The sequence below is a fragment of the Rana temporaria genome, chromosome 12 (genome assembly GCF_905171775.1).
Source record: "Rana temporaria chromosome 12, aRanTem1.1, whole genome shotgun sequence".
NCBI classification, from domain to species: Eukaryota; Metazoa; Chordata; class Amphibia; order Anura; family Ranidae; genus Rana; species Rana temporaria.
The window spans coordinates 688,175-701,375 of NC_053500.1; the positions used below are offsets into that span (position 1 = coordinate 688,175).

Here is a 13,201-nt window from a genome sequence, read left to right on the forward strand (position 1 = left end):
CTGTGGTTTGTAGGGTGGGGGGGTCTTGGGAATGGCCTGTAGTTTGTTGGGTGGGAGAGTCTTGGGAATGGCCTGTGGTTTGTAGGGTGGGGGGTCTTGGGAATGGCCTGTGGTTTGTAGGGTGGGGGGGTCTTGGGAATGGCCTGTGGTTTGTTGGGTGGGGGGGGGTCTTGGGAATGACCTGTGGTTTGTAGGGTGGGGGGGTCTTGGGAATGGCCTGTAGTTTGTAGGGTGGGGGGTCTTGGGAATGGCCTGTGGTTTGTAGGGTGGGGGGGGGGTCTTGGGAATGGCCTGTGGTTTGTAGGGTGGGGGGGTCTTGGGAATGGCCTGTGGTTTGTTGGGTGGGGGGGGGGGGGTCTTGGGAATGGCCTGTAGTTTGTAGGGTGGGAGGGTCTTGGGAATGGCCTGTAGTTTGTAGGGTGGGGGGGTCTCTGGAATGGCCTGTGGTTTGTAGGGTGGAGGTCCCGTGAGCCCAGTTCCTAAGTACTGAATAGGCTGATTTCTGGTATGGCCTTCCATGTCTAGGAGAGGGAAGTGCTCTCTATCATCTACATGACGGAGATCATTGAGTCCCTCGGAGAGGACTGCCATGCTGTACAAGGCCTTACAGGACATTCTATCCGGGAAGTCTCACATCTAACCAACTCTTCTCATTGCAGTCAGCAATCGCTTCTGTGAGGACTGGATGCAATTCTTCATCAGCAGCTCTGATGGTGGGAGCCCCTTCTTATTCCGACAGAAACTGGAGAACTTCAAGCTGAAGGTGAGCGACCCCGAGGAGGAGGATTTCAGTGTGAGGAGGAAGATGTCAGTGTGGTGTATATTGTATAGGGGAGGAGGACACGTGAACCCCACACCTTCTGTCATCTTCTACTAGATTAGAATCCTATTATCTTTTATGTCAGTGTGCTCCTCCATAGGTCAAAGTGTGGCTCCCCCCCGTCGGGGTTGTAGTGTGGCATCCCCCCCCCCCCCGGTCGGGGTTGTAGTGTGGCTCCCCCCCCCCTGTCGGGGTTGTAGTGTGGCCCCCCCCCCCCCTGTCGGGGTTGTAGTGTGGCGCCCCCCCCCCCCTGTCGGGGTTGTAGTGTGGCCCCCCCCCCCCGTCGGGGTTGTAGTGTGGCCCCCCCCCCCCGTCGGGGTTGTAGTGTGGCCCCCCCCCCCCCCTCGTCGGGGTTGTAGTGTGGCTCCCCCTCGTCAGGGTCCAGTGTGGCGGCTGGTGCTCAAGATTTCTCTTCCGTTCATGGACGGACACAGCAGCAATTGACCTCGGGGTATTATCCTTCCTTTTATGAGATTGACTGCTGTGTGCGTCCATGAACTCAGAGAAATGGATTTTACGGTGAGTACAAAAATCCTATTTTTTGGGGGGCGCAAACAAACTGAAAAATTTACCCATCAATTGCAGCCCTCGCTGTGCCCAAAATGCTGCCACTGTGTCCCCCCCCCATCTGCCGGGCACTTACCTTGTCTTGGGCTACGGCGGCAGGCAGCGAGCCGTGTCCTCAATTTCTTCCCCGACCCGATATCTTCTCCCGCCCGCTCCTCCTCTCATCCTCTGCCTTTGATTGGAAGCCTGATAGGCGTCCAATAAAAGCACGTGTTGTTTTAGCCAATCAGGTGACAGGTAACACAGACCCAGCGCACCTGATTGGCTGAAAGGGGGTTTAATTTCAGTAAAGCGAATTCCTTTGTTTTCCTAACATACAGCTGAGTGAGAAGCAAACGCACAGCGTTGCGTCCGCTTCTCACATTTTTGGATGCCCATTAGAGCCAACGGCTCTAATCCGGTGCTTCCAAAAAACACCCGAAAAGCAGCCAGACACCTGAATAGGGGGTGTCAGCCATGACCATAGAGTGCATTGCATGACTATCTATGGGGATTGGAGTGTGGCTCCTCCCTCCCATTGGCCATTGTTTTCCTTACACCTGCTCTGCTTTCTCTTCCGTTCATGGGCGGACACGGCAGCCTTTGACCTTAGGGTTATTCACCTTCCTTCCAGGAGAGTTAGGCAGAAAAACATCACTTAAAGTGTTAACAACACTTTCCTCATTACAGCTCCTCCCAGGGGGCGTGGTCCCCCGGGTATAACCCACACTCTGCCTCAGCAGCTCCAGTTTTTTTTCTGCCTAATGTCAGGAGAGGACAGGCCTTCTGGAGTCCTGTTTTTCGCTTTTATTTGTTTTGTTCCGGCATTTTTTCGAATCCTGAGGTTCTTCTATCAACTGCCGACTGGGTGACAGGCTGGGTCTTGACCCTTGTAGTCCCCCCAGGTTCGGCCATCGAGCGTGTGCCGGCCCTCAGCTCAGCTCTGGGTCGTCCACGACAGGCCCCGTTGCTCCAGGGGCGGCCGGGGGAACTACATGTTCCAGGGCGCACATATGACCGGTCTCTATGGCTTTGTCAGTGTGTCTGGCCGACAGCCATGCCGTTTAGCGGATGTTGGTTCTGTCCGGAATGCCTCCAGCCGGTGGTCGCAGGACGGGTAAGTAGGCCCCTTGCCCTGGCAAGGTGGTATGGCTGGTGCTTCCCTGGGGAGGTCGACTGAGGGTCCACCCTGCTTTCCTCTCTCCCTTTCCTCTCACTCCTTCCCCATACTGGGTGGCGGCTGTGAGGGGGGGGGGCCTCCTGGGGTTTTTGTCGCCACCGGGGACCTCGTGTTGCGTGGTGCTGCTGTGTGTGCTGGCCGTGTGTAGTGTTGTGTCACTGGGTTTTTAAACTGCGTTTCGCCGCCATTTTGCCGCGGACGCGGTTTACATGGTCGGCGGCCATTTTCTTGTAGCCCGCATGGTGCTTTTTACCTCAGATGGCGGGCATCTTGAAAAAGTCTTGGCCTCTAGTGCCTGAAATAGCGCTGCTAAAGCCCGCGAATCATCCCTGAGGGACAGACAGCGCAGCCAGCACTTCTCAGCTCGCACTGCAACCGGGTGGGGTAGTGAGTTCTCTGGGGGCCCCTGCCTTCTGTTTCTGCAGCCGGGAGGTGACCGGTGGGTTGTTCTGCTTTGCAGTACTAGGGTGGCACAGCGGTGGGGCATCATGGAGCCTGAACCAGGAGCTTCTTCCCCAGCAATGCCCGAGTTAACCCTTAGTGCCCCTGCCGCATCTGTAGAGGCTATGACGGCTGTCCTGGAGGCGTTTCTCGCCAGGATCGAAGCGACAAGTGCCCAGAAGGGGGGTAAAAAGCGCCCCCTCCCTGAGCCTGGATATCTCTGATACAGAATCATACCCTGCTATTGCTTCTGGTTCTGTCATGTCAGATGATGAAGGCTTAACCCACGCGGACAGTGAGGATGACTCTGCTTCAGGGTCAGTTGTTGACAAGGAATTTGTTGGAGCTCTTATTTCTGCGGTGCGGGATACTCAGAAACTTGAGGATTTGGCGGACGCATCGGATGCGCCGGTCCCTTTTGATTTCCACAAGCCGCCCCGCACCACAAAAGTGTTTCCTTGTATTCCATATTTGGACAAATTGCTATGTAAGGAATGGGATACGCCGCAGAAAGTTTTTGCTGTTCCAAAATACTTTGCGACCCGTTATCCCTTTGAGGAGGACTTTTTAAAAAAGTGTGTCTCTCCTCCGTCAGTGGACCCTCCCGTGTCCAGACCAGATTGAGCAAAGCCACCACGTTGCCTGTAGAAGGGGCTCCCGCCTTTAAGGACTCGCAGATAGGAGAGTGGAGGCTGTGGCCCGCTCCATGTTCACAGTAGTGGGTTCGGCAGTAAGACTGGTTTTGGCCGGGACTCTGGTGTCATAGACTCTGACCGAACGGCCAAAGTTTTTGCTTGCTACAGGAGCTGGAGGAACGGGACGCTTCTGAGACCTGCAAGGACCTGGCTGAACGGTTGGTTCAGGGTCTGAAATTTGTCTGTGAGTCGGCCCTGGATACGCTCCCCTTGCTTTCCCGGGGGGTCCGCCTATGCGGTGGTACTACGTCGCCTTGTGTGGCTGAAGTGTTGGTCGGCGGACCAGTCCTCAAAGGAGGCCTTAGTGGATTTACTCTTTAAGGGTGAACGGCTTTTTGGGGCGTCCCTGGATGACATCATGAAGGATGCCACAGGTGGTAAGAGCACTCTGCTCCCACAGTCTGGGAAGGGCAAGGAGCCTCGCCGTAAGCAAGGGCCCTCCTTCACTACCCCCAAGCGTTTTTTTCGCCCGCCCAGTGTGGCAGGAAAAAGTTTTCAAGGTGCTAAGACCCCCGCTGCGGGGCAGAAGCGCACCTGGTACCGCAAGCCTAACAAGTCTGCGGACAAACCTGCTTCCGCCTGAAGGTCTGCTCCCGCCCGTGTCTCGGGTGGGGGGCCGGCTTCGCAAATTCACAGCTCGGTGGAGGTCTCTTTTTTCCGACCGTTGGGTTTGCAAAGTAGTTTCCTCGGGGTACAAGATAGAGTTTCTCTCTTGTCCACCAAACAGATTTTTTTCCTTCCAACCTCCGGATCGCTGGAAGGATCTGTCAGGGGCTGTCCAGGATCTTCTGATCAGGGGGGTGGTTGTGCCAGTTCCCTCGATGGAACGGTTTCAGGGGTTTTTACTCCAATCTGTTTGTAGTCCCCAAGAAGGAAGGGGTCCGTCCAATCCTGGACCTCAAGGCCCTCAATTGTTTTGTCAAAGTGCAAACATTCAAAATGGAGTCGATTCGCTCGGTGATGGCGGCATTCCATCAGGGGGACTTTCTGGCGTCCTTGGATATCATGGACGCATACCTGCATGTTCCTATATGTACAAAGCAGAGGTTTCTGCGCTTTGCGATCGGAGAGGACCATTTTCAATTTGTGGCCCTCCCGTTCGGCCTGGCATCGGCACCACGGATTTTCACCAAGGTGCTCACCCCGATACTAGCCCTGCTGAGGCAGCGAGGGATCGCTATCGTAGGATACCTGGACGACCTTCTCCTGAGAGCTTCCTCAGACTCGGAATTAGAAGAGGACGTGTCTATCACGTGTCAGACTCTCCAAGAGTTCGGCTGGCTTCTGAATATCCAGAAGTCAGTGTTGGTTCCGTCTCTGCGTCTGGAATACTTGGGGTTAGTCCTGGACTCCGCGGAGGCGCAGGTTTTTCTCCCAACGGGGAAACTTCAGACACTGCAATCTGCGGTGCAGCAGTTGTTGACCCAGAAGTGGTCATCTCTTCGATTCTGCATGAGAGTTCTGGGTCTGATGGTGGCCTCTTTCGAGGAGGTTCCGTATGCCCAATTCCACACCTGGGAACTACAGAAGGAAATTCTGTCACGTTGGGACAAGCTCCCGTCATCTCTGGATTACCAGATTCAGTTGAGTCATCTGGTCAAGTCTTCCCTGGTGTGGTGGCTGACGTCTTCTGTGCTTCGGACCGGGAAGTCTTTTCTGCCGTGCCAATGGACAGGGGTCACGATGGATGCCAGCCTCTCCGGCTGGGGGGGGGGGGGCGTTTGAGGCACTCAGTCAGCCCAGGGGCGCTGGACTCGGGAGGAGTCCCGCCTGCCAATCAATGTACTTAGAACTCCGAGCGATCAAGCTGTGCCTTGCCAGGTGGTCCCTGGATCTGCAGGGCCGACCGGTCAGGATCCAGTCCGACAACGCCACGGCCGCGGCGTACGTCAATCATCAGGGAGGCACACGGAGCTCGGCTGCAGCGACGGAGGTCCCGCACATCCTTCGGTGGGCCGAAAGGTCCGTTCCGGCTCTATCGGCAGTGTACGTTCCGGGAGTGCAGAATTGGCAAGCCGACTATCTAAGTCACCAAACGCTATACCAAGGAGAGTGGTCGCTCCACCCGGAGGTGTTTCAGAGTCTGTGCCGAAAATGGGGCACTCCAGATGTGGATCTTCTAGCGTCCTGTCTCTATCGAAAGGTGCCACGGTTCATGGCCAGGTCAAAGGACCCGTGGGCGGACGCGTCAGACACGTTGGTGGGGTCACTATCGCCTAATATACACCTTCCCTCCTCTGAAGCTTCTTCCTCGCCTGCTGCGCAGAGTGGAACCTGAGGGGATTCCAACAATCCTGATCGCCCCAGATTACCCGCACGCTCCTGGTACGCGGACCTGGTGCGTCTGGTGGCAGATGCCCCTTGGCGTCTACCCCTGAGAGAAGATCTTCTGTCGCAGGGTCTTCCATCCTGCTTTACAGTCGCTGGCTTTAACGGCGTGGCTGAGAGCCAGGTGCTGAAGGACCAGGGCCTATCGGGCTCAGTGGTTTCTACCATGCTGCATGCACGGAAGTCCACTTCACGTAGGATTTACCATCGTACGTGGAAGGCCTACATCTCTAAGTGTGAGGAGATGAATTGGCACCCCCGTACATACGTGATGTCCCGGATTCTGCTGTTCTTACAGCAGGGAGTGGATCAGGCTCTCGCCTTAAGTACGGTTAAGAGTCAGATTTTGGCTCTAGTTGTCTACTTTCAGCGACCCTTGGCGGCGCACTCTCTGGTGCGTACGTTTGTGCAGGGGGTCCGGCATGTGGCCCCTCCTGTGCGCCCTCCATGGGACTTGAATTTAGTCCTCGGTGCTTCAAGAAGCTCCCTTTGAGGAAATTCGGAAGATCCCTTTGTTGACTCTGTCTCAGAAGGTGGTTTTTCTGGTGGCAATTGCTTCAGACAGACGGGTGTCTGAACTGGCGGACTTGTCCTGCAAGGCCCCCTACTTGGTCATCCATGAGGATAAGGTGGTGCTGCGGCCGCAGCCATCTTTTCTCCCGAAGGTTGTTTCGGCTTTTCACATTAATGAGGACATTGTGTTACCATCCTTATGTCCTCAGCCGAAGAACCCGAAGGAAGCCACTTTACATTCCATGGATGTGGTTCGGGCCCTACGGGTGTACTTGTCTGCTACGGCTCCGTTCCGGAGGTCGGACTCACTGTTCGTGTCAGTGACTGGTCCTAAAAAAGGTCTGGCGGTCTCGTCGGCCACCATTTCTAGGTGGATCCGTCAGGTTGTGCTTCAGGCCTGTGCCCTGAAGGGGCGGGCGCCTCCCTTTCGGGTTACGGCACATTGGACCAGGGCGATCGGGGCCTCCTGGGCTTTCCGTCATCAAGCCTCTGTGTTACAGGTGTGTAAGGCAGCGACCTGGTCGTCGGTCCACACCTTCTCAAAGTTTTACAAGGTGGATGTGAGTGCATCTTCGGATGCCTCCTTCGGCCGCAGGGTGTTACAGGCGGCAGTTTAAGGTTGGAGTTCCTCCGTTGAGTAACTCTGGTTTTGTTTGGGGTGTAGCTTGGTTTGCTGTGTTATTTTTCCCACCCCTCGAATATTTTTGACACTGCTTGGGGACGTCCCTAAGGTCAATGAAGGCTGTGTCCGTCTATGAACGAAAGAGAAAAAAGGATTTTTGTACTCACCGTAAAATCCATTTCTCTGAGTTCATAGACGGACACAGCACCCACCCCTCCTTGGTTTGTACTGCTTGTTACGAACTGGAGCTGCTAGAGCAGGGTGTGGGTTATGCCTGGGGAGCCACGCCCCCTGGGAGGAGCTACACTGAGGAAAGTGGTGTAACACTTTAATTGATGTTTTTCTGCCTAATCTCTCCTGGAAGGAAGGTGCATAACCCTAAGGTCAATGCTGCTGTGTCCGTCCATGAACTCAGAGAAATGGATTTTACGGTGAGTACAAAAATCCTATTTTTCTCTATCAATCATTGAAAGATGCGGCTAAACTTCCTCCCGGATGGGTTTGATGCCACCATCTTCAGGAGCAGGACACTGATCACAGCTTCCTGTAATCGGGAGCGGAGATCCGTGTTGTGTCACACATAGCCCCGCCCCCACACAGTTAGAGCACATCCCTAGGACACACTCAACCCCTTCCCTGCCCCCTAGTGGTTAACCCCTTCCCTGCCAGTCACATTTTCACAGTAATCATTGCATTTTTATAGCACTGATCTCTGTATTAATGACAATGGTCCCAAAAATGTCCAATGTGTCCGCCATAATGTCGCAGTCGTGATTAAAAATCGCAGATCGCCGCCGTTACTAGTAAAAAAAAGAATAATAAAAATGCCATAAAACTATCCCTTAATTTGTAGACGGTATAACTTTTGCGCAAACCAATCAATAAACGCTTATTACGATTTTTTTTTTGGTAAAAATAAAATATGTAGAAGAATACGTATCGTCATAGAGTGAGAGAAAAAATGGTGTGTTTTATATCTTTTTTGGGGATATTTATTGTAGCAAAAAGTAAAAAATATTGCTTTTTTTTCAAAATTGTCGCTGTATTTTTATTTATCGCACAAAAAATGTAAAATCGCAGAGGTGATCAAATACCACCAAAAGAAAGCTCTAGGGTTCATCACAGGAAGTATAACCCAACGCTTTCTGGATCTCTGGGTAGGTCCAGACCAGGAAGGGTCTCCCCTCTGATCCTGCTATGGGGGGTACGATGATGGGTGGTGATCCTGGTATGGGGGGGGGGGGGGATGATGATGATGGGTGGTGATCCTGGTATGGGGGGGGGGGGGTACGATGATGGGTGGTGATCCTGCTATGGGGGGGGGGGGGGGGGGTAGGATGATGGGTGGTGATCCTGGTATGGGGGGGGGTAGAATGATGGGTGGTGATCCTCTGCTGGAGAAAATAATAAATGATATCAGGAGCTTGTTTATGGAGTTCTTCCATTCATAGGATGTTTGTTCCGATCGCAGGCCATCCAGGACATGAACAACCTGAAGCGACTGATCCGGCAGGCGGAGAGCAGCCATCACGCCCTCTTCCGCTGTTACACCTTCCTGAAGAATTGTGGCAATGGAGACCTCTTGTTACAGATGGTGAAGGTGGAGCACGCCGAGATGCCCGAAGCCAGCAGTGTGGTGACCGTTCTGGAGGAGTTCATCCAGGAGGAAGGCTTCTCTGTGCATAGCTCCTGAGCCCCGTGTGCTGTGAGCGAGGGTGCGCGGTCCATGGTGTTGTGCGTCCCAGGGCACGCGCGGTCCATGGTGTTGTGCGTCCCAGGGCACGCGCGGTCCATGGTGTTGTGCGTCCCAGGGCACGCGCGGTCCATGGTGTTGTGCGTCCCAGGGCGCGCGCGGTCCATGGTGTTGTGCGTCCCAGGGCACGCGCGGTCCATGGTGTTGTGCGTCCCAGGGCACGCGCGGTCCATGGTGTTGTGCGTCCCAGGGCACGCGCGGTCCATGGTGTTGTGCGTCCCAGGGCGCGCGCGGTCCATGGTGTTGTGCGTTCCCAGGGCGCGCGCGGTCCATGGTGTTGTGCGTTCCCAGGGCGCGCGCGGTCCATGGTGTTGTGCGTTCCCAGGGCGCGCGCGGTCCATGGGGTTGTGCGTCCCAGGGCACGCGCGGTCCATGGTGTTGTGCGTCCCAGGGCACGCGCGGTCCATGGTGTGTGCGTTTCCAGGGCGCGCGCGGTCCATGGTGTGTGCGTTTCCAGGGCGCGCGCGGTCCATGGTGTGTGCGTTTCCAGGGCGCGCGCGGTCCATGGTGTTGTGCGTCCCAGGGCCCGCGCGGTCCATGGTGTTGTGCGTCCCAGGGCCCGCGCGGTCCATGGTGTTGTGCGTCCCAGGGCCCGCGCGGTCCATGGTGTTGTGCGTCCCAGGGCCCGCGCGGTCCATGGTGTGTGCGTGCGGCCCATGGTGTGTGCGTGTCTTTTAGGGCGTGTGGTCCATGTTCCAGGGTGTATGTTTCTGAGTGCACATTCCAGGATGCAGGTTCTAGGGCACATATGTCAAACACAAGGCCCACCAGGCCTTGTCATGGTTGTAGATCGGCCATGGAAGAACTCTATTGGGGTTGCACTCTGCACATCCCCTGAACCCTGCACTCCGTACAAAGCCAGGGCCGCCATCAGGAATTTTGGGGCCCCTCACCACAGCTTCATGCATGGGCCCCCTGGAGCAGAGAAACGAGGGGGGGGGGGGATGCAGAAAATGCAAATGAATGCCATCTCGCCTCTCCCTCCTCCTTTGGCACCGGGCCCCTGGGAACGTTCGGGCCCCTTACAGGTGTAATGCCTGTACCCCCATGATGTTGGCCCTGTACACAGCACATCCCCTGAACCCTGTACACAGCACATCCCCTGAACCCTGTACACAGCACATCCCCTGAACCCTGGACGTAGCACACCCCTGAACTCTACACTGTGCATAGAGCACCCCTGGAACAGCGCTCTGTATCTAGCGCACCCCCGATACAACTGTCCCTTTGAGGGTAACTGAACTGCTGATGCGGCCCGCCATGAACTTGAGTCTGCACCCCTGCCCTGGGGCGATCTCTGGGATTCGGACGATTGTAGAGTGTTTGGTGTTCCGCACATTCCATGAGAGAACGGGTGTGGGGTGCAGTGTGTGCAGAAATAATATCTTCCCCACATTACAGGGGAGGAGAATCTTCATTCCTGACACTAATAGAACGGATATACACTACACCGTCCTCATTGGCTTCTCACACACAGAACAAGGATGTGATTGGCTCCTCGGAGTCCGTCAGTATAAAGCATGGAGGTCTGCTTACCAAATGTCTGATAATTGGACTGTCTGTATTGCCCATAGCAACCACACCTACATGGAAGGCCGGGGTTGCCATGGGCAGGAAAGGCGGTGTCCCCCCATCATGTGACTTTATTGGGGTCCCTGGCATACTGTGAGTTTCCCTAACCCGGTATTAGGAGCCTCCCCCTCCCCCCAGTACTAGAGGAAAGGTCGGTGGAAATGAAGGAATACCGTATACATTTCATGTCGCAGCAGAGCGCCCTCTACAGGCATGCTGCCCCCGGGGGAATCTGTAACTCTGGATATTGCACTATTGTCTCTTTATTTTATTCCGGGTCACAGATCCCTCATTTATACCCCCCGCTTCTCCTAATTATTTATGATATCCTCAAGTGGAGGGAGACCGCGTGTTTCCTGACCATTTCCCTAAATTTATAGACCCTCCTCATTGCTGAGGAGGTGATTGGACAGTGCAGGGTGGTGGGCGGGTTTATTATATGGATTGCGCCCTCTGCTGCCCGGAGTCCAACATTTCAGCTGCTCTGGTTGTGTCTCTTACACATCTTATTAAAGTGTGACATCATTATATAGATGATATATATGTATACTCTGTCATTGGTCTGCCGTGTGTCGGCCATGTTGTTATCTGACCATTTCCCAAATAAAGTTTCTGCTTTGTGGATGTTCCAGTCCTCCCGACTCTTCATATCCTTCATGTGTGTATAGCTCAGGCCATCTAGAACGAGGCTTGTCAACTTCCAAGGTACTTCGGGGACGGTCAAAGTCTGGGGACGTGCTGTAGGGGACGTGCGGGAGGAGGTGGTCGTAGATTGAGGGACGCGCAGTGGGAAACGGTCGTAGATTGGAAGTGTGCGGTAGGGGACGGTCGTAGATTGGGGACGTGCAGGAGGAGACGGTCGTAGATTGGGGACGTGCAGGAGGAGACGGTCGTAGATTGGGGACGTGCAGGAGGAGACGGTCGTAGATTGGGGACCTGCGGGAGGAGAGGGTCGTAGATTGGGGACCTGCGGGAGGAGACGGTCGTAGATTGGGGACCTGCGGGAGGAGACGGTCGTAGATTGGGGACGTGCGGGAGGAGACGGTCGTAGATTGGGGACGTGCGGGAGGAGACGGTCGTAGGATGGGGACGTGCGAGAGGAGACGGTCGTAGGACGGGGACGTGCGAGAGGAGACGGTCGTAGGACGGGGACGTGCGGAAGGAGAAGGTCGTAGATTGGGGATGTGCGGGAGGAGGTCGTAGATTGGGGACGTGCGGGAGGAGGTCATAGATTGGGGACGTGCGGGAGGAGGTCATAGATTGCGGACGGAGACGGTTGTAGATTGCAGAAGTGCGGGAGGAGTTGGTTGTAGATTTTGGGCACGTGCGGGAGGAGACGGTCGTAGATTGGAGGTGTGCGGTAGGGGACGGTCGTAGATTGGGGACGTGCAGGAGGAGACGGTCGTAGATTGGGGACGTGCAGGAGGAGACGGTCGTAGATTGGGGACCTGCGGGAGGAGGTGGTCGTAGATTGAGGGACGCGCAGTGGGAAACGGTCGTAGATTGGAGGTGTGCGGTAGGGGACGGTCGTAGATTGGGGACGTGCAGGAGGAGACGGTCGTAGATTGGGGACGTGCAGGAGGAGACGGTCGTAGATTGGGGACCTGCGGGAGGAGAGGGTCGTAGATTGGGGACCTGCGGGAGGAGACGGTCGTAGATTGGGGACCTGCGGGAGGAGACGGTCGTAGATTGGGGACGTGCGGGAGGAGACGGTCGTAGATTGGGGACGTGCGGGAGGAGACGGTCGTAGGATGGGGACGTGCGAGAGGAGACGGTCGTAGGACGGGGACGTGCGAGAGGAGACGGTCGTAGGACGGGGACGTGCGGGAGGAGAAGGTCGTAGATTGGGGATGTGCGGGAGGAGGTCGTAGATTGGGGACGTGCGGGAGAAGGTCATAGATTGGGGACGTGCGGGAGGAGGTCATAGATTGGGGACGTGCGGGAGGAGGTCATAGATTGCGGACGGAGACGGTTGTAGATTGCAGAAGTGCGGGAGGAGTTGGTTGTAGATTTTGGGCACGTGCGGGAGGAGACGGTCGTAGATTGGAGGTGTGCGGTAGGGGACGGTCGTAGATTGGGGACCTGCGGGAGGAGACGGTCGTAGATTGGGGACGTGCGGGAGGAGACGGTCGTAGATTGGGGACGTGCGGGAGGAGACGGTCGTAGATTGGGGACGTGCGGGAGGAGACGGTCGTAGGATGGGGACGTGCGAGAGGAGACGGTCGTAGGACGGGGACGTGCGAGAGGAGACGGTCGTAGGACGGGGACGTGCGGGAGGAGAAGGTCGTAGATTGGGGATGTGCGGGAGGAGGTCCTAGATTGGGGACGTGCGGGAGAAGGTCATAGATTGGGGACGTGCGGGAGGAGGTCATAGATTGGGGACGTGCGGGAGGAGGTCATAGATTGCGGACGGAGACGGTTGTAGATTGCAGAAGTGCGGGAGGAGTTGTTGGTTGTAGATTTTGGGCACGTGCGGGAGGAGACGGTCGTAGATTGGGCACGTGCGGGAGGAGACGGTCGTAGATTGGGGACGTGCGGGAGGAGACGGTCGTAGATTGGGGACGTGCGGAAGGAGACGGTCGTAGGATGGGGACGTGCGGGAGGAGACGGTCGTAGGACGGGGACGTGCGAGAGGAGACGGTCGTAGGACGGGGACGTGCGGGAGGAGAAGGTCGTAGATTGGGGACGACCGTAGATTTGGGGAACTGTTAACAATCACTGCTATTACCAA

The 13,201-nt window shown here is 55.9% G+C and overlaps 1 protein-coding gene across 1 annotated transcript in view; it reads left to right on the forward strand.

Moving 5' to 3' along the window:
• The window catches only part of C12H17orf75 (chromosome 12 C17orf75 homolog), a gene marked incomplete at its 5' end in the record, with an annotated part of 31,921 nt that extends 22,617 nt beyond the window's left edge, over nucleotides 1-9,304 (forward strand). Inside the window, 2 exon segments of the mRNA XM_040331582.1 lie at nucleotides 660-763; nucleotides 8,617-9,304. Coding sequence (XP_040187516.1) covers nucleotides 660-763; nucleotides 8,617-8,838 — 326 coding nt within the window.
• Between the last annotated feature and the right edge of the window lie 3,897 nt (nucleotides 9,305-13,201).